The sequence below is a fragment of the Bufo bufo genome, chromosome 4 (genome assembly GCF_905171765.1).
Source record: "Bufo bufo chromosome 4, aBufBuf1.1, whole genome shotgun sequence".
NCBI lineage: Eukaryota > Metazoa > Chordata > Amphibia > Anura > Bufonidae > Bufo > Bufo bufo.
This window is the reverse complement of record NC_053392.1, coordinates 339,652,181-339,674,009: the sequence shown is the minus strand read 5'-3', so window position 1 is coordinate 339,674,009 and position 21,829 is coordinate 339,652,181. Positions and strand designations below refer to the sequence as shown.

General features: G+C 43.6%; 1 protein-coding gene across 1 annotated transcript in view; it reads left to right on the top strand.

Moving 5' to 3' along the window:
• REV3L (REV3 like, DNA directed polymerase zeta catalytic subunit) overlaps positions 1-21,829 on the top strand; it is a 209,996-nt gene that overhangs the window by 100,342 nt on the left and 87,825 nt on the right. The window contains exons 4-5 of the mRNA XM_040428881.1: positions 3,798-3,958; positions 15,338-15,434. Coding sequence (XP_040284815.1) covers positions 3,798-3,958; positions 15,338-15,434 — 258 coding nt within the window. The remainder of the gene's footprint in view (positions 1-3,797; positions 3,959-15,337; positions 15,435-21,829) is intronic.

Sequence of the window (21,829 nt, the reverse complement as noted above, 5' to 3'; positions counted from 1 at the left end):
ACGGATTTGTTCTCAGACCTCTCTGGACGCACTTCTATAATTCAGCATGACATTCTCACTGAGCCTCAGGCAAAAGTCAGATTAAAACCATACCGGGTACCCGAGGCTCAGCAACAAGCCATATTGGAGGAGGTGCAGCTATTGTTGCAGCTAGACGTCATTGAGGAGTCAAAAAGTGAGTGGGCCAGTCCTATAGTATTGATACCCAAGCCGGACGGGATGTTGCGGTTTTGTAACGATTTTCCAAAACTTAAAGAGGTTTCCAAATTCGATGCGTATCCCATGCCCCGGGTGGATGAGCTCATCGAGAGGTTAGGACAAACCCGGTATTTTTCTGTTTTGGACCTCACAAAAGGGTACTGGCAGGTGCCCTTAACGGAGGCTGCCAAAGAGAAAACTGCCTTCATCACACCTGAGGGGCTATATCAATATAAGATTTTACCCTTTGGTCTGCATGGTGCCCCCGCCACTTTTCATTGACTAATGGACATTGTGCTTCGTCGGTACGCTTCGGCTTACCTGGACGATATTGTCATCCACAGTACTGACTGGGAAAGTCGCCTACCCAAAGTGCAGGCTGTAATGGACTCCCTTTGGAAAGTTGGCCTAACTGCTAACCCCAAAAAATGTGCAATAGGGTTAGAAGAGACTAAATACCTGGGGTATGTCATTGGACGCGGAGTCATCAAACCCCAAGTGAATAAAATAGAGGCGATACAGAATTGGCCCCGACCTGTCACCACTAGACAAATAGTCATTCCTGGGAATGGTGGGCTATTACATGATGTTTGTTCCCCACTTTGCTACTGTAGCGGCGCCCTTGACAGGGCTTTTAAAGGGACGAAAATCAGTGATGGTTCGCTGGGATGATTGGGCGGAAGAGGCTTTTGCCGCTTTGAAGTCAGCCCTGTGTGGGTCGATGGTTTTGGCGACGCTCGACTTCAAGAGGGAGTTCGTGGTACAAACGAATGCCTCTGAAGTAGGCCTCAGTGGTGTACTTTTTTAGGAAGTCAACGGGGAGGAGCATCCCATTGTCTTCCTAAGCCGCATACTCACCCCAGCCGAAACCAGGTACAGTATAGTGGAGAGAGAGTGCCTGGCTATCAAGTGGGCTCTCGAAGGGGAAGGGATGTATGTGACCCAGTGAGGGGTCGTGTCTGGCAAGGCAGGTATTTTCCTACTAGCATGTTGCTGCCAGGTGAGGTCAAATACTGGACCGGAGTTTAAGTGCCAGTCCGGGTTTTGGCAGCACCTGGCTATTCTTAAATAGGCAGCTGGGCTCAGCAGAGATGTCTCTGTTTTTGGGATCTGAGGCTTTGTGCCGTGCTGGAGGGTCGAGATCCGCATGTGGGGGAAAGAGGCCCCCTAAAGCCTGCTGTTGACTACTGGAGGCAGAACAGCCAGCGAAATTGCGATAACTATATGCAGTGCGATATTTTATGGGAATCGTGCTAGAGGTCTATTTGCTGTGGATGGCACTGTTATGGAGGGGATCTGTGGATGGCGCTGTTATGGAGGGGATCTGTGGATGGCGCTGTTATGGGGGGGATCTGTGGATGGGGCTGTTATGGGGGGATCTGTGGATGGCACTGTTATGGGGGATCTGTGGATGGCACTGTTATGGGGGATCTGTGGATGGCACTGTTATGGAGGGGCACTGTGGATGACACTGTGATGGGGGCATCTGTAGATGACACATATATAGCATCTTATACTATGTGCCATCCACAGATTCCCCCCCCCCCCCCCCATAACAGTGTCCCTGCAGTGTGAATGACCCCCAATACAGGGGCTGGGGGCCGACATCTTGATTAGGAATGACAGTGGGGACCGGTGCAGTTCCTGTATTCTAATTCACCGGCCCTGCTCACTATTGTATAATCTTATCTAACCTGTAGGCATTGTTAAAATATAATAATCATGTGTAATCCGGCTGTATTACTTACAACTAAGTTCCGTAGCAGGGAGGAGGCAGGCCTGCTCCATTAATAAAGTGGGCGGCGCAGGTGCATGACGTAGTAAGTGACGCGCTGCCTGGCCTGCCTCCTCCCTCCTCTCTGCTACGGAACTTAAGTCTGGTGGAGGTAAGTAATACAGCTGGATTACACATGATTATTATATTTTAACAATGCTTACAGGTTAGATAAAATTATACAACAGTGAGCGGGGCCGGTGCAATAGTATACAGGGACTGCATCGGTCCCCGCTGTCATTCCTAATCCAGATGCCGGCCCCCAGCCCCTCCTCCCTCTGTTGATACACCCTCCGACCGCGCTGTGCCGCGGCTGTGTATAATCGCAGCATTTTTGGGTTGGCCAAATCGCCATATTGCAATCGTTGATTATCGCGATACGATTGCTTTGGCGATATATCGTGCAGGCCTAATATATATTAGTGTAAGGAGTACACTGTATTCTTTTGGAAGAAAAAAATTAAAACGTGATTCCAAATTAGCAGTGCTTACAACTCTGTGTTACATGTATCTCAATGTTATAACATTTAAAAATGGATTTAAAATAGACTATCACTTTTTTTATTTTGTAGCTTTTCTCCATTGACATTAATAAAAAAAATATATATATATATTTTACATAGTACCACAGCACCATAGTTTCACTGAAACATTTAAAGAGATTGTGTTCTCTAGGTTTTGGTTTACTAATTAAAAACCGATACTGGTATACATCTAGTCAGTATGACTGTAAAACCTATAGACAAACACTGAGACTAATTAGCTATAAAAATATATTTTTTATTGAAGTACATATTAAAAATATAATATGAAATGACAGACATATCAAAATCGAAAGTGCGGTGCAACCCTGGGAGATATAAATAAAAGGTGTGACTAAAGAGGAGCCTGGGAAGAGGATGTAAGGATGAGTCTATGAGATGAGCAACATGATCAATAAAGTGCAAAGTGCCATATAAGTAAAGTGCATGAGCGAACCCTATGTAAACAACAAAAATCGCATCCCTGCCCTGCTAAGTGGCTCACAGATGGTACACATAGTAAACACCGTAAATATGAATGATATCTCCACAGGAAGACCGCACACCCCGACGTGCGTTTCGGTGGAACTTCAATAAAAAAATATATTTTCATAGCTAATTAGTCTCCGTGTTTGTCTATAGGTTTTCCAGTATTTCTGAGTTAGCTTTGCTAGAGGGGCTCATACCATTTATTGCTTTACGCATTCCTTATGTAACCTCTCTTTGGTTTAATCAGTATGACTGTAGTAGGTGTTTTATTCTGTTTTCTGTCCATTATGGGTCAGCATTCAAAGATACGCTGTACAGCAGCCACATTGACCATAGAAACCTGTAGTCTGGAGATGACTCTAACCTCTATGGAAGAGAGTGTTCTAGGCATATTGTGTGACGTGCAGGGAGGTGGAGGAGGAGATCCGTCTTTGTTACCTGTTGTAAATGGTGGATTGTTATAATCCTGCCTGTGATGATAATGAGATAACTACTGAGAAATGATCTCTATGGAACAGGAAATATCTTAGGGGGGTACTGACTTTCCTTAGCGAGACCACCAGCTGTGTGTGGAAAATAATATGCAAGGAAAGGAGAACCATCTCGCTGGCACCACCTGACTCCCTGTGAGTCAGTGTCTGGGACATGACGAGGGAAAATGAGCCAAGCCAGTATCCATCTGCAGAGTGTTAGCTTCTCATCAGTATCAAACTATTGTGATGCTCAGTGGCCAGAGTGAAAACTGCAATGCACACTGTGACATGGGAAAAAAAAGAAGTCTGTCAAGCATGTTTTTTCCCTTTTTGTTTTCGCAGAGTGAGTGAACTGCTACAAGGTGGAGCGGTGATGAATAAGTGCTATCAGCCACACGAGGCCCATATCCCCTATCTTCTACAGCTCTTCATTGACTACAACTTGTATGGGATGAACCTGATCAATCTTGCTGCTGTGAAGTTCCGGAGGGCACGGAGAAAAGGTAAGTCGTAGATACGTTTATAATAATCTGTGACAAGTATTGAGGGGCAGTCCTGTGATATAATGGCGGACTGGATTCTACCATATATGTGTATGTTGACCAAAGGTAAACCTTCCCTTTGTACACTCTGTCAGACAGCACTGCCTGCAGAGAGCAAGGTTATGTTTGTAGCCATAGAGAGACGTCAATCTATTCTTCTATACAAGGTTTAAATGTAAGGCTACTTTCGCATTAGCGTTTTTCTTTTCCGGCATAGAGTTCCGTCCTAGGGGCTCTATACTGGAAAAGAACGGATCCGGTATATCCCCATGCATTCTGAATGGAGAGTAATCCGTTCAGGATGTCTTCAGTTCAGTAATTTTGACTGATCAGGCAAAAGAGAAAACCGTAGCATGCTACGGTTTTATCTCCGGCGAAAAAAACTGAAGACTTGCCTGAATGCATTTTTTTCCATAGGAATGTATTAGTGCCGGATCCGGCATTTAAAATACCGGAATGCCGGATCCGTCCTTCTGGTGAGAAAAAAATAAATACCGGATCCGTTTTGCCTGATGACACCGGAAATACAGATCCGGTATTGCAATGCATTTTTCTGACTGATCAGGATCCTGATCAGTCTAAAAAATGCCTGATCAGTCAGAAAAAATGACATGCGTTTGCATACAGTTTGCCTGATCAGGCAGGCAGTTCAGGCAACGGAACTGCCTGCCGGAATCAAACAACGCAAGTGTGAAAGCACCCTAAGAACCCTCCAGTAGAAAACTCCCATCCCAGCTGTTTAACCATAAGGCCCCTTTCACACGGGCGAGTATTCCACGCGGATGCGATGCGTGAGGTGAACGCATTGCACCCGCACTGAATATCGACCCATTCATTTCTATGGGGCTGTTCACATGAGCGGTGATTTTCACGCATCACTTGTGCGTTGCATGAAAATCGCAGCATGCTCTATATTCACGCAACGCAGGCCCCATAGAAGTGAATGGGGTTGCGTGAAAATCGCAAGCATCCGCAAGCAAGTGCGGATGCGGTGCGATTTTCACGCATGGTTGCTAGGTGACAGTCTATTCACTGTATTATTTTCCCTTATAACATGGTTATAAGGGAAAATAATGGCATTCTGAATACAGAATGCTTAGTAGGTGATCAATTGAGGGTTAAATAATAAATAAATAAATTAACTCGCCTTCTCCTCTTGTTCGCGTAGTTCCCGGTCTCTTCTTTACTTCTCAAAAGATGTACTATCGGCTAGGACCTGTGGTGACATCAGATCACATGCTCCAATCACATGGTGCATCACCACGGTGATGTACCATGTGATTGGAGCATGTGATCTGACGTCACCAAAGGTCCTTTAGCCCACAGCTCATCATTAAAGAAGTAAAGAAGAGACCGGGAACTACGCGCACAAGAGGAGAAGGTGAGTTATTTTTTATTTATTTTTTTAACCCTCAATTGATCACCTACTAAGCATTCTGTATTCAGAATGCTATTATTTTCCCTTATAACCATGTTATAAGGGAAAATAATTAGGGGTGCACCGAAATTCCGGCGGCCGAAAATGGGCCTAATCCATTTCGGCCGATATTGGTACATATCGGCAGAAAATATGGGGTGTGGGATTTGTCACCCGCGCCGGGCGGGCGGTTTACTTTAAGTCACTGCATCTTTATTTTACCTTACAATCGTGACGCTCCAGTAACAACTCTGCAGGCAGAGCGGAGTGCGGCGTAACGTCACTTACTCACGTGACGCGCCTGCTCCGCCTCCTTCATTCATAAAGTGGGCGGAGCAGGTGCGTCACGTGAGTAAGTGACGTTACGCCGCCCTCCGCTCTGCCTGCAGAGTTGTTACTGGAGCGTCACGATTGTAAGGTAAAATAAAGATGCAGTGAGTGATTAGTCTGCTGTGAGCAGCAGGGCAGGGGCTGTTATGGGTAGTGGGATCAGTCTATGGCACTGCTATGGGGAGGGGGGATCTGTGCACTGCTATGGGGAGGGGGGATCTGTGCACTGCTATGGGGAGGGGGGATCTGTGCACTGCTATGGGGAAAGGGATCTGTGCACTGTTATGGGGAAAGGGATCTGTGCACTGTTATGGGGAAAGGGATCTGTGCACTGTTATGCCCATAACAGTGCACATATCCCCCCCTCCATAACAGCGCCACCCACAGATGAATTTCATTCATGAAAAAGAATTATTAATAAAATAATTTAAAAAAAAGTATTTTAAAAGTATTTGGGCAAAAAGGCGGTTTTCGGTCAAGGGCATCCTGAATTTTCGGTTTCGGACCAGAATTTTCATTTCGGTGCACCCCTAAAAATAATAAAATCTACACAACACCTAACCCAAGCCCGAACTTCTGTGAAGAAATTCGGGTTTGGGTACCAAACATGCGTGATTTTTCTCACGCGAGTGCAAAACGCATTACAATGTTTTGCACTCGCGCGGAAAAATCGCGGGTGTTCCCGCAACGCACCCGCACATTTTCCCGCAACGCCCGTGTGAAAGAGGCCTAAAGGTTCCTTTCCACTGCTCAACTGAGCAGACAGAAGCATTCCTTTCCGACAGTCAGCTGCTCATCAGTGATTTACATGCAGCGATCTCCTCCACAGTATGGGGAGGAGTGATGATCACTAATGCCATTGTTTGCCGGCAGCAGAGCCTGTTTAGACCGGTCGGTCTGCTGCTGGTAAACAGTGATTTAGGGGACTGCACCAATGATCCTATTAGCCGATGAACAAACGTTTTGCTCATTCATTGGGTAATCGACGGCACATCTACACTGGCAGATTATCACTAAGGAGTGTTCATACGATCCATGTGGCTCGTGATGCTGATAAAGGGAGAGGGCTTTTTTATCCCTATCAATAGAAAACTGACATTATTTTTATAATTATCTGTCTTTTCCCATAAAATTCATTGTTTTTATGGGGGATACGATCTCTACTTGGGGAGAGCACCTTAAGGCTACTTTCACATCAGCGTTTTTTCTTTCTGGTATTGAGATCTGTCAGTTTTGTCCCCATTCATAGTCAATGTATTCCATTCCGTTTGGTTGCATTTCCATGCTGGACAGAAAAACGCAGTTTTTGAATGCGCCATGGGATGCGTTTCAACACAGATCCAGCATGACACACAATATAAGTTAATGGTGCCAGTTGTATTATTATAACAGAAATGTTTTGCTGATCCATGACTGATCCAGCAAAAACTCAGATTTGAAGGTAGCCTAAACGGCGTGAGGAGACTTATAGGCCATACATGCTCCTCTGGATTTCTGGGAAGAAAGGGATGCAAATGAGCTTCTAGCGCGATCTGCCTCTAATGCCACCAGATGTAAGGCAGCTATCCTATAAGTCAGTGATCAGCAACCTCTGGCACTCCAGCTGTTTAGAAACTACAACTCCCAGAATGCTTCATTCACTTCTGTAGGAGTTAGAAGAACAGCTGAACATGTTTGCATGCTGGGAGTTATAGAAGGGATCAGCAATCCAGCTGCTGTAAAACTACAAGTCAGTGTTCGACTGGCTAAATAAGCCTTGAGACATGACTTGGATATTAAATAAGCCAGCACCTCATCTGCAGACAGCTGATTTGGGATGATAATATGTTTATATATGAAAAAATGGTGTCTGAAATATAATTAACATGCAAACATCCTACAGCTATGTCAATAAAAAAATAAAAATAAAAGTTATGGCTGCGAGAATGCCAAGGGATAAACACAAGGCAAAGGGACAAAATTGCCCATATCCTTAAGGGGTTAAGCATTTGTAAAGCATTGAAAGGGCTAGATCACAGATCTTGGTGGGTGTGCCACTCATGATCTTTTAATAAGAGGTCAGATAGCAGCTGCCGCCCTTCCAGGCTGCTGCTGTCAGCTCGTGCATCTGGAACGATTTAGCGTTCACCCTGCTACCCTGCTCGTACAGTACTGAGTTCTGCTAAGCTCGCTCTGAAATCTTGTTTCCATGGAGCTGTTTGTAGAACTTCCAGTCGGCTAAGTGTTCTCTGAAGGAAAAATATCCAGAAAGGTTTTTCCCATAACATAGACCCCCCCCTTCCCTACTGTCTTGTTCGCGTGTAAGACTGATATAGCTGCTAATAAACAGAGGTTCCAGGCACCATCTCTAGCTAAGGGAACGTGTAACCCCCTTTTTTTTTTTTTTTTTTTTTTTTTTTTTTTTAACCAATTAAACTAGATCTGTATTTCCTGATCTTGTCTGTGCTTCTGTTAACAGCATTTAGAGAGATGCTTTACGGCAGCCACATGGACCATAGTCACAATGGACAGGAGATGTTTATTGACCTCTGTGGTCATAGTTTTCTAGGCATGCTGTGTGACCTGTAAAGAGGTCATTGTAGAGGAGTTGCCGAACTGTGAATTTCACCTATTGTGAAAGTGGATTCCATACTATCCATAGATGATACTTTGCATTGTAATCCTGCCTATGCTGATAATTGGTTGACTACTGAAAAATACCCTGTACAGAACAGCAAATGTCAGCATGGTATAAGACTTGGTGGTCAGTGTGAAAACTTCAAGATTTCAGAATTTTTATTAATATAGATAGTGGCATGGAAAAATAATTTAAAAACACAGAAAAAATCTTAAAAAATTTATTTAATGGGAACCAGTCATGTGTTTATCACCCCATGAACAAACTAGCCCTTATTATGATTACTAATTTCAATAGTATATTCCTCCTCCTTTTTACCTTAGTAATATAGTACCTTTGCATTCCCTGTTATTCATTTTCCCGCCAATTATTAAAATGAATAAATTACGTAATAAACCACGCCCCTTTTATCATCTACAGCTTCTTCTTTTTTTCTGGCCAAGAAGTCTCGTCTCAAATCCTGCGCATGCGCTCTGTCTGATCAGTGTAATGTTCTAAATGCAAAACCAAATAAAGTGTGGGGCAGCACACACTGGCACACACTGGCTGGCTGCTGCCCGCCCACTGCACAGTACAAGTCAAACAGGAGAACGCTTATCCGAGATGTACACTCTGCCTGCCAAATAACTCCTGCTTGTACGTGTCCACCGGAAGTGAGGATGAGCCGACGCGTGCCCAGTTTACTTTCAGCTATGAATGTGTGTCATTACACTGATCAGACAGCGCGCATGCGCGGGATTTTGATCTGCTGAACAAGTGAATAGGGGAGTGGCTACAGCGCTGAATAGAAAAAACGCTGGACTCAAATCAGCTCATTAGCATGCGGCATGTGGCATCTTTGTGTGTGTATTATAAGGCTAACATCTGTCTCACCAGTAAGTGAATAAATCTAAGGTACTTTTTAATAGTTAAAGGGTTTCTGTCACCAGATTTAACCCTATTAAGCTAGCTGACATAAGCAATGTGCTAATGTCAGCTAAACCTAACTAGCCTATTCCTACTTCCATCTGTCTGCCAGCCCTGTGCTCTGGTGAAATCTCGAGCCGTTCAGTATTCGGCGCAGGCGCGGTGAGGAAGCTGGCAGCCTGTGAGCGTCTTTCCCTCACCGCGCCTGCACCGAATACTGAACGGCGTGAGATTTCACCAGAGCACAGGGCTGGCAGACCGATGCAAGCGCTGCCTGGCCCTGTCAATCAGGACTTGGAGGGAGGTGACAGAGGTGGAAGAACGGAGCCTGTAGGTGCAGGAGCAACGCCTGCCTGCTAGCTGCTAGTGCTTACTACAGGAGCGTGACGTGTACCGGTAAGTACGGTACACATGGGGAGCAGGGGGATCGCATCATTATTGGGTTTAGATCTGATGATTAACACTACGTATAATACAGTACATACTGAGCTGCGGGACCAGAGTACAGTGCCTGCACGGCCCCGCCGCTCACCCCGCCTACTACAGCCCCTCCTCCCTCCTCACTAATACATCGCAGACTGCGATGTAAATTGCCAGCATTCGCCCCATAAGACACTTTTGGGGGGGGGGGGGGAGTGCGTCTTTTGGGGCAAAAAATACGATATATAAACATTAAAGAGTTTTTAGGTTTGGATAACCCTTTAAAATTATTTATGAAGGTACTGTAGCTGGGATTTGGAGATGTAATCTTTAATCTTTATTGCTGTTGGTCTGGGCTGTGGTCACATGACCATGTCCATGCAGCTCTTTCTTATTTCATGTGATGTTATGTCCATGGGTGTGTCAAAGCAGCATCAGGGGCAGTGATGGGGAGTGTCTATGTAAGTAGCTGGTAGGAGAAGTTATAAATTAGCATGGCATTGTTAGAGGCAGTGATGGGGGAGTGTCCATGTAATGAGCCAGGTGGGAGGAGCTAGAAACTAGCTGTGCATCGTTAGGGGCAGGGATAGAGGAGTGTCTATGTAACTTGCTAGGTGGAAGGAGCTATAAACGACAGTATTGTGCGAGTTAATGTGAATACGACCAAATAATGAGTATTTTGGTTATGGCAACACTGTTATGTCCATTCTGACAGTTGTTTTGATGGTAAATAATTTAACCTTATGATTGCCATTACTTACCGCCAAAAACACGTACAATTAATCATTTTAGATCATGTTTGAGCTTTTTTTTGATATTTTGCAATAATCAATCATTTCTCATTTCTGAAATAATACATTTCTGGAGGAAAGGTGGAAGAGAAGCCACGAGGCCACAGAAAAAACAACTCTTGACAGCCCCTATGATGAAAAAGAGACTGGATTGGGCCAAAAAATATGCCAATTGGACCAAAAATGACTGGAGGAAGGTGCTGTTCTCAGAAGAGACACACTTTCTAGTGCAGGTCCTGCGATCAAAATTCATTTGTAAGAGGGTGGATGAAAAACTTACTGCAGCCCATATTGTTCATTCTGTCAAACATCCAATTATGAAGATGTTCTGGGGCTGTTTTTCGTACTCAGAACCTGCCAAACGTATTCCAGTAGAAGGAATGATGAATAGTGAAAAATATAAAGCAATGCTAGATCGATGTTTGGCTCAGAAGCTGGAGAAAGTGCAAGCCAACGGCAATGCGATGGTCCAACAAGACTCGGCTCCATGCCATATTTCTAAAACTATGGTGAAATATTTCAAGGACAAGATGATTAGCATTTTGGACTGGCCTGGAAATTTGCCAGATCTCAATCCTATTGAGAATTTATGGGCGATCTTCAAGGCCAAATTGCAAAAGATGGACTGTACAACAAAAACCAAGATGGTGGAAGCAGTAATTCAGGTGTGGTTTCGAGAGGAGGAAATCAAGAATAATTGTAAAAATCTAGTTGACTCCATGCCGAGCCGAGTTCAATCCATGATTACAGCAAAGGGAGGACATATTTCATATTAAATAATAGTATTTAAACCTTGTTTATAGGTCTAAGAATAGTTTTATTTTGAATAAACAATATTTACAAAAAAAAAAAAATCCTTGTGTTCACATTAATTCACACAATACTGTAGCTGGGTATTGTTAGGGAAGTGTGTATATAACTAGCTGGATGGGAGGCGCTATAAACTAGCAGGGTGTTAGGGGAGTGTCTATGTAACTAGCTGGATGGGAGGCGCTATAAACTAGCAGGGTGTTAGGGGAGTGTCTATGTAACTAGCTGGATGGGAGGCGCTATAAACTAGCAGGGTGTTAGGGGCAGTGATAGGGGAGTGTCTATGTAACTAGCTGGATGGGAGGCGCTATAAACTAGCAGGGTGTTAGGGGCAGTGATAGGGGAGTGTCTATGTAACTAGCTGGATGGGAGGCGCTATAAACTAGCTGGATATTGTTAGGGGCAGTGATAGAGGAGTGTCTATGTAACTAGCTGGTGGGAGGCGCTATAAACTAGCTGGGCATTGTTAGGGGCAGTGATAGAGGAGTGTCTATGTAACTATCTGGTAGGAGGCGCTATAAACTAGCTGGATATTGTTAGGGGCAGTGATAGAGAAGTGTCTATGTAACTAGCTGGTAGGAGGCGCTATAAACTAGCTGAATATTGTTAGGGGCAGTGATAGAGGAGTGTCTATATAACTAGCTGGTAGGAGGCGCTATAAACTAGCTGGATATTGTTAGGGGCAGTAATAGAGGAGTGTCTATATAACTAGCTGGATGGGAGGAGCTATAAACTAGCGTTTCGGGGATATAACTTCCCCTTCATCAGGTAGAGAATTGCTTATGAGAAATGCGAGGTTAAGCAATTCTCTACCTGATGAAGGGAAAGTTTTATATCCCCGAAAAGCTGACTGCTTCTTTCAAACGGCATTAATAAAACAAGATTCCCTAAACGCTTTGGGCCGTGAGGATTTTTGCGCCATGCAGTAATACCAATACAGTATTGTAAATTATCCTCCTGGAAGAAGGGCATTTCCTGTGGGGAGATCCATCTGCGGCTGCATATCCAAAGGACCACAACGACTACATTTAAATGCCTACAATAGTGTTGTGCCTATAAATAACACAACCCAATAAGATAAGCCTTTATTTGGAAACCTTGGAAACGGTAACCAATTTGAACATACTGACCCTATAGAGCGCCTTTGTTGTTTTTACAGCACATTACCTATATATAACTGCTTTATGCTGGGGGCAGCTTAAAATTCATGACATGTTCCTTTTAAAGGGAATGTGTCATCCAGAGATCGCAATAACGCCTGTACAAGCGTCATAGACGCCTGTTTAGGCCATTGTACTCCTTGGAAAAAGTCTAAGGTGTACCAATATTTACCTTTACCAATACCAAAAGCCTTAGTCTTTTCCCTGCTTTTCATCAGCATATGGCGCTCTGTGAACTGCACAGACAGCGCAGCGATGCTGCCTGTGCCTGCAGTAACCAATAGAAAAGCTCCGGACAGCAAGGAGCTTTGCTATTGGTTAGTTTGGGCAGGCGCAGGAGCGATACAGGTCCTGCATCAGGGGAAGCTGGCATGTATGTGGTGCAGTATGTAGTGAATGCAGACAGGCTAGGTAAAATACAGGGAAGATTCGCCATATTGGACTGGACTTTATAACTTTGCTATAATAGCTTGATGTTATTTAGACCAGTAATGGTCCCCTGCATAAATCCCCACCTCTTAGGCCCCTTTACATTACCACTATTTATTTCTGTTGTTCTGCTCATCTAATGGAGCAGAACAACAAAAATAACGGAAGTGCTGGATCGGGCACGTAAGGGTGGGTTTTTGTCATACGATCAACATACACAACATATGCCATACTGAGACATCCATCACCATGGAGTTCCATAGTAAAAAAAAAAAAAAAAAAAAAGACTTTTTTATTTGAGGATTTTGCAGGATGGCAAAGTGTAGTGTGCCATGTTTTTCCATCCTGCAAAGTCCAGGAAAAAAACATGTAGGCTAACGTACCGTTTTTTTTTTACAATGGAATTCTATGGTGACAGATGCCACAGTATGGGGTCTGTCTGAGGTGTCTGTTAATGTATATACATTTTGTGTGTACAATTAATATATGGCAAAAATGTCATGTGAACCCGGCCTAACTGACAGGGAAGAAGCTGAACAGACCCCGCTTACTATGATGGAGGCCGTTCAGTTTCCATTCAGTTTCCATTCACGAGCCTGTCTTTTCACCAGACCAAAAAAGTGCTGCATACAAGGCTTTTTTGTCTGGTCTGTAGACAGAATCTGCAAGAGGCTCCAAACTCAGCCTCCAACGCAGATGTGAGCAAGTGTAGGCAGATATATTATGTATTTGAATTACTGCAAATTTTGTACTCCTCCTCGGGTAAAAATACTCCTCAAAAATGGTCGGAGGAGTATTTTTACTCTTCTGGAAAAAATGTAGTGCGACCAATGGTGTCATCTGAAAATCACATTTTTCGATCACGTTTTTATATATATATATATATATATATATATATATATATATATATATATATATATATATATATATATATAAAAATATATACTTTTTTTCCATGTCACTAATGTCCATATATAAAAATTTTTTTTTTTTTAAAAAGTACAGTATATAAAAGTATATAATTTTGCAAAAGGCCAAAGATATGTTAAGACTTCATGTCTTTTGAGATCAGTGGCATGTGCCGTAGACACAATGGACATAAGCTCAACCCATTGACCTATGGGAGTTTTTTAGGCATGCTCTGTGACCTGTGCAGAGGTCAGGAATGAGCTGCTAATCTATTGTGAATATTGGATCCTGTGTTATCTATATAGAAGTGTTACTTGTCATTGTATTTTATCTGTGCTGATAATGATAATTGCTACTGGAAAGTTACCTGTACAGAACAGGAAATCTTGACCTATTATTAGGCCCATGTGAAAATTGCAGTGTTATATACATTTATACTAACGATAGTGACCTGGAAAACTAAAATACTAAAAATATTTTAACATAAAAATGTGAAGTATCGTCTATAGCAGGGCTGGCCAACCTGTGGCTCTCCACCTGTTGCAAAACTACAACTTCCAGCATGCCCCGACAGCCTACCGCAGGGCATGGTGGGAGTTGTAGTTTTACAACCGCTAGAGAGCCGCAGGTTGGCCATCCCTGGTCTATAGGCATTGTGAGGATATTTGTAATATTGGATAACCCCTTTAAGCCTCACACCTGCTCAGAATACAAATTTTGTACCATATTCAGATCTATAATGAGGATGTTGCACAGATGGAAATTGTCTACTATGAGGAGAATACTGTATATTAAACAATATTCAGTGGAGCATTTATGTATGTTGCAATATGTTTGTATAGAAACATGAAAGTGTAAAGAGCTCAGCGCAATAACCTTGGCTCTGTAGTAGACGTCTCCTGTTTTTAATCTCTCTATAGTGCCAGCGTATTCCACAGAGCTTTATACTCAGAGGGTATAGGTACAAACCGAATCAGACATTAGAGTAACAAGTCAGCAATTCAAACAATGGGACTGAGGGCCCTGCTTGTGAGAGCTTACAATCTATCAGGAAATAATGGGTCCACTCCACACTCGACTATTTCCGGAATTCTTATAGAAGTGAGTGCAGAGCACACCATGGAAGTCCTGCCATCTCTTCTTTCATCTCTATGGGAGTTCCAGATATACCCAAGCCAGCGCTCGGCCATTTTCTGCATAATCATAGAAGTGAATGTAGGGTGGCCGCCCTTGCGCAGTGTGTCCTTGTTCACTTTGGGGGACCCAGTCTAGAGAGAGGTGCTGGTCCTACCTTTGGAACCCACAGCTATCGCCCATCGACCACATTTCCGAGCGATATGCCACCAAAGTGCAAGATGGATCAATCCCTTTAATGTCAGGAGGAAAAAGGTTTGGGCATGTGAGTTCCTTGCCGCCAGTTCTCCTCCCCTGTGTTATATAGAGTATAAAGAGTATGTCTCCTGGAAACATTTATTTGATCTATGTGAACACTTATATGACTGATTGTTTGGAGAGCTTGTATCCAGCATTTTCTTTCATTCCCTTTTTTAGGACATGGCTCACAAGATCTGAAGATGTTGAAAGACACCCTCCCAGGAAGTTCCTTCAGTGCCACCTTTGTACAGTGGGAGGAAGAAGAAATCCCAAGGTTTGTAAATAGAAATGTCACTTGCTTTGTGCTATAATTTTGGCGGGTAATTGTGGTTTTTAAGAAAACCCATGTGGAGGATAATTATACCAATTTCATTTTTTAGGCTTTGTTTTCCCTTGATAATAAACCTCTACAAATGCCTGATGTGATTCACCAAGGCAGCTATATTCAGTTATTTTTAGGAGATTAATCGACTTTTAGTAACCTTGTAGGAATAGAGATGTTTTCTATCATATGCCCCTTATGCACATTTTCTAGCATCTGGTTTGGTTCCAGGTGAATAGTGTATTGTGCTCTTTGCTTTTAAAAATATAAATTATGACATTAGGCAAGGACTCAATGTGCTGTCAAGCTTACAAGCGTTGATATCCTGTTAGTTTATGTAATCCAAGGACCATCATTTGTGAGTGCTTTCTTCATCCAAAGGTCACATATCCAGTTTCACTGGTGGACACATGTTCCTAAGTAGTTTATTCATTCCAGATCCACTCAGACAAAAATAAAATGGGAATGTCATGTGACCCTAATGTTGATGGTCATTCTTGCTGCTGAGAATGCAGGGCTTCTCCACTTTTTAGAAGGATCCCTTCACAATAAGCTCATTACAAAGCTCTATCCTGCTGGATACCTCAGCCATCAGCTGTTATCTGTGACCAAACCAGGCAGCTCCACCTCCAGGCAAAGTCAAGCATTACACAGTACTCATTCAAATCAATGGGATTTCTGTGTGTGGACACTAGCGTAAACAAACGGATAGCTTCTTTTTTTTTCTCATCTGGTATCATCCGGAATAACGGATCTGGTATATAGCTCCTCCTATGTCCCGTCGCATGCGCAGACTGGAAAACCTGAACTGGCAACACGGCTATTTCCGGAACATTTGGTACCGGATCCGGCATTAATACATCTCTATGGCTGCAGTATTTTGTCCTGTCAAATCCTGTACAAGGGACGGAACTGAAGACCTCCCGATGCATACTGAACGGATTTCTTTCCATTCAGAATGCATTAGGACAAAACTGATGCGTTTTTTTTCCGGTATTGAAACCCTTTCCCGGATTTCAATACCGGAAAAGAACAACGCTAGTGTGACAGTACCCTAATACAGGACAGCTCCTCCAGAAAGAGAGATCTTTGTAACCGCTCTATACTTTGGCCAATAAATGAGGATCCTGAGCATGTGAAACCCACCATCTGGATTCTAAAAGTTGATTGTATACCCACTAATGAGGTCCGATCCATGATATACAAGTCGATTGTATACCTGCTGGGTACCTCAGTCATCAGCTGTTTTCTGTGGCCAAACCATGCAGTAAGTATTCAGTTTCTCTGCAGGACCACCTCAGGGAAGGGCAAGAATTACACAGTACCCATTCAAATCAATGGGTTACCTGTGTAATACAGGACAGCTCCTTCAAAAAGAGAGCAGATCTTATTAACCACTGTATACTTTGGCCCAGATATTAGAATCCTGAACATGTTACCCCCCCCCCCCCCCTCACTGTTAAAACTGGATATCATAACACAGCCCCTTTTAAATTGCTTTCCTTTAAACAGTTAGGGTCCACTTACAAGGACCAATGCTGTGCCAGTAATGAGCGCCGATCCATACTATACAAGTCGATTTGGTGCTCGTTTAAAGTGCCTTTCTCACAGCCAGACAGAAAGTTGTACCTCAGTTGCTGGTCGCCCATTCACTTTGTGTATTGACGGCTGTACATCCGCTATTTACACAGGGCAATGTAACATAGTAACATAGTATATAAGGCCGAAAAAAGATATTTGTCCATCCAGTTCGGCCTGTTATCCTTCAAGTTGATCCAGAGGAAGGCAAAAAAAAACTGTGAGATAGAAGCCAATTTTCCTCACTTAAAGGGGTTGTCCGAGTTAGGGCTCTTTCACACCTGCGTTCTTTTCTTCCGGCATAGAGTTCCGTCGTTGGGGCTCTATGCCGGAAGAATCCTGATCAGTTTTATCCTAATGCATTCTGAATGGAGAGAAATCCGTTCAGGATGTCTTCAGTTCCGGAACGGAACGTTTTTTGGCCGGAGAAAATACCGCAGCATGCTGCGCTTTTTGCTCCGGCCAAAAATCCTGAAGACTTGCCGCAAGGCCGGATCCGGAATTAATGCCCATTGAAAGGCATTGATCCGGATCCGGCCTTAAGCTAAACGTCGTTTCGGCGCATTGCCGGACCCGACATTTAGCTTTTTCAGAGTGGTTACCATGGCTGCCGGGACGCTAAAGTCATTCTGGAGTGCCCCGGGAGCCGCACGGACTGTAAGTATACCGCTCCCCCGCTCCTACTATGGCAACCAGGACTTTAATAGCGTCCTGGGTGCCATAGTAACACTGAAAGCATTTTGAAGACGGCTCCGTCTTCAAATGCTTTCAGTACACTTGCGTTTTTCCGGATCCGGCGGGCACCTCCGGCAACTGAAGTGCACGCCGGATCCCAACAACGCAAGTGTGAAAGAGGCCTTATGAAAAAAAAAAATATAGCACTGAAAATATGATAGGCAGCAATATATAACTGAGCTAAGCAAGTTTTATGCAAAAAAACATATATATTTCCTCATTTCCCTGGTTCTTTTCTGACCCTTTGTTTGCATGCAATAAAAACAACCTCTGCCCCTCCCCCTGCTCTGCTAAGGGAGTGAATACAAGTGCTGCCCTGAGTGACATGTCTGCTTGCTGGAAGAATCAGCAGCTACTGCAGCTACCCAGTCTGTGCAGCTGAAGGGGTTAAGAATCCTAAGAGAGAGCAGACGGCAGTGAAGGGGGGCGTGGCCAGCACAGTGATGTCTAGTTTACAGGCTTGTAAACAAACTTTATCAGAGCAGGGAGAGAAGCTGACATCACAGTTAATGTGACCCTCAGTGAAATCTGAGAAACCAGCCACTGGAGTTAAAGTGAAATAATTGGAAAGCTGTTAGGAACATAGAAAGAACAAAAAAAATAATTCGGACAACCTCTTTAAGGGGAACAAAATTCCTTCCCGACTCCATTTAGGCCATCGGAATAACTCCCTGGATCAACGACCCCTCTCTAGTAGCTATAGCCTGTAATATTATTACACTCCAGAAATACATCCAGACCCCTCTTGAACTCTTTTAGTGAACTCACCATCACCACCTCCTCAGGCAGGGAGTTCCATAGTCTCACTGCTCTTACTGTGAAGAATCCTCTTCTATGTTTGTGCACAAACCTTCTTTCCTCCAGACGCAGAGGGTGTCCCCTCGTCACAGTCCCGGGGCTAAATAGATGATGGAAGAGATCTCTGTACTGACCCCTGATATATTTAGACATAGTAATTAAATCTCCCCTCAATCATCTTTTTTCTAAAGTGAATAATCCTAATTTTGATAATATTTCAGGGTACTTTAGTTCCCTCATTCCAGTTATTACTTTAGTTGCCCTCCTCTGAACCCTCTCCAGCTCTGTTATGTCTGCCTTGTTCACAGGAGACCAGACTGTACACAGTACTCCATGTGTAGTCTGACCAGTGATTTGTAAAGTGGTAGGACTATGTTCTCATCACGGGCATGTATGCCCCTTTTGATGCAACCCATTATCTTATTATTGGCCTTGGCAGCAGCTGCCTGACAGTGGTTTTTACAGCTTAGTTTGCTGTTCACTAAAATTCTTAAGTCCTTTTCCATGTCAGTGTTGCCCAGTGTTTTACCATTTAGTATGTACGGGTGACTTGCATTATTCCTACCCATGTGCATAACCTTACATTTGTCAGTGTTAAACCTCATCTGCCACTTCTCTGCCCAAGCCTCCAATCTATCCAGATCCATCTATAGCAATATATTGTCCTCTTCTGTGTCAATTACTTTACACCGTTTAGTGTCCTCTGCAAAAATTTATATTTTACTGTGCAAGCCTTCTACAAGATCATTAAAAGGAGTCTGTCACCTCCATATGGCCATATACAGTGCTTACATGGCTCTGTAGCAAACCTATACAGGATTGTAATGGTACCTTTGTTCTTTTCTTTAGACTTGCACCAGCAGGAAAAACGAAGTTTAATTCATATGCCAATGAGCACTCGCAAGTGCCCAGGGGCGGCGTTCAGTGTGTAAGTGCCTTCTTTTCACTTTACTTTCACTTTACTCCTCCCCAGCCTCTTCCTTTGCCCACCCTCCAAGTCCGGACATATCGATGAGGCAAGAGACTTGGAGGGCGGGCAAAGGAAGAGGCTGGGGAGGAGTAAAGTGAAAAGAAGGCAGAGCAGCCTGGGCACCTACACAGTGAACGCCGCCCCTGGGCACTTGCGAGTACTCATTTGCATATGAATTAAACTTTGTTTTTCCTGCTTGTGCAAGTCTAAAGAAAAGAACAAAGGTACCGTTACAATCCTGTATAGGTTTGCTACAGAGCCATGTAAGCACTGTATATGGCCGTATGGAGGTGACAGACTCCCTTTAATAAATATATTGCAGAGGATAAGGCCCAGTACTGACAACTGAGGTACCCCACTAGTGACAGTGACCCAATCTGAGTGTGTACCATTAATAACCACCCTCTGTTTTCTATTACTGAGCCAGTTACTTACCCACATATAGACATTTTCTCCCAGTCCGAGCAGTCTCCTTTTATATACTAACCTTTTATGCGGTACAGTGTCAAATGCTTTGGAGAAGTCCAGATATACGGCATCCATTGATTCGCGGCTGTCAAGTCTAGAACTTACCTCCTTATAGAAACTGATTAAATTAGTTTGACATGACCGATCCCTCATAAAGCCATGCTGATATGGCGTTATTTGCCTATTTTCATTGAGGTGCTCCAAGATAGCATCTCTTAGAAAACCTTCAAACAGTTTACCCACGACGGATGTTAAACTTACCGGCCTATAGTTTCCAGGCTCTGTTTTTGGACCCTTTTTGAATATTGGCACCACATTTGCTATGCGCCAATCCTGTAGAACACTCCCTGTCAGTATAGAGTCCTTAATTATCAGAAATAAGGGTCTGGCTATGAGATTACCTAATTCTCTTAGGTTATGGGGGTGTATGCCATCTGGTCCTGGTGATTTGTCTATTTTAATCTTTTTAAGACGCCGCTGTACTTCCTCCTGGGTCTATCTCGTTTAGTAGTAGATTTTCTGTGGACTCTGGTATATTAGGTGGTTTACTCCACATGTTCATTAGTGTTCAGCATGCTGCGTTTTTTTTCTCTGTCCAAATACTGTAAAACGACTGATCTGAAGACATCCTGATGCATCCTGAACGGATTGCTTTCAATTCAGAATGCATTAGGATAAAACTGATTAGTTTTTTTCCAGTATTGAGCCCCTAGGACGGAACTCAATACCGAAAAACTTTGACGCAAGTATGAAAGTACCCTTAGACAGGACTTTACATAAAGGCAAACCCCTCCCCTCTCCGGTTTTGGCGATCCTTTCTAAACAGACTGTAACCCTGTACATTAACTGCCCAGTCATGGCTATCATCCAGCCATGTCTCAGTTATTCCCACTATATCATAGTCCTCCTCACACATCACTAATTCCAGCTCCCCAGTTTTATTAGTCAGGCTTCTGGCATTAGTATACATACAATTAAGAGGTTTATATATATTTTTTACCCTACACCTTTCCTTCTGAGCTGTTCTAGTCCCTCCTTCCATTCCTCCCCCAGTTCCATTACCTTGCCCCCGGTCTCTATCTGCACTATCTTCCCCTCTTGTAATGTAATTACCCTCCCGCCCAGTCCCTAGTTTAAACACTCCTCCAACCTTCTAGCCATCTTCTCCCCCAACACAGCTGCCCCTTCCCCATTAAGGTGCAGCCTATCCCTACGATAGAGCCTGTAGCCGAGAGAGAAGTCGCCCAGTTCTTCAGGAACCCAAACCCCTCCTTCCTACACCAGTTCTTGAGCCACTTGTTAACCTCCCTAATCTCCAGCTGCCTTTATTGTGTGGCTCGTGGTACAGGCAGTATTTCGGAAAATACTATCTTTGAGGTCCTTGCCCTAAGCTTTTACCTAAATCCCTAAAATCATTTTTAAGGACGCTCCACCTACCTCTAACTTTGTCATTGGTTCCACTATGGACCATGACCGCTGAATCTTCTCCAGCCCCTCCCAGTAATCTGTCAACCCAATCCGTGATGTGTCGAACTTGATCACCAGGAAGACAACACACCGTTCGACGATCCCGGTCTTTGTGACAGATTGCCCTATCTGTACCCTTAATAATTGAGTCTCCAACAAATAATGATTTTAAAGAAAGATGAGAACACTTGGCAAACAAGCATTTTGCTTGTTTGTCAGGTGATCAGCGCCATCTTAATGGACCTTGGGGAAGTCCACATGTTTAGTTCCAAAAGAACGCTATTTGGCTAAATGTATGTGATGCTACAATTCCCATCCAGTGTCTGCAATA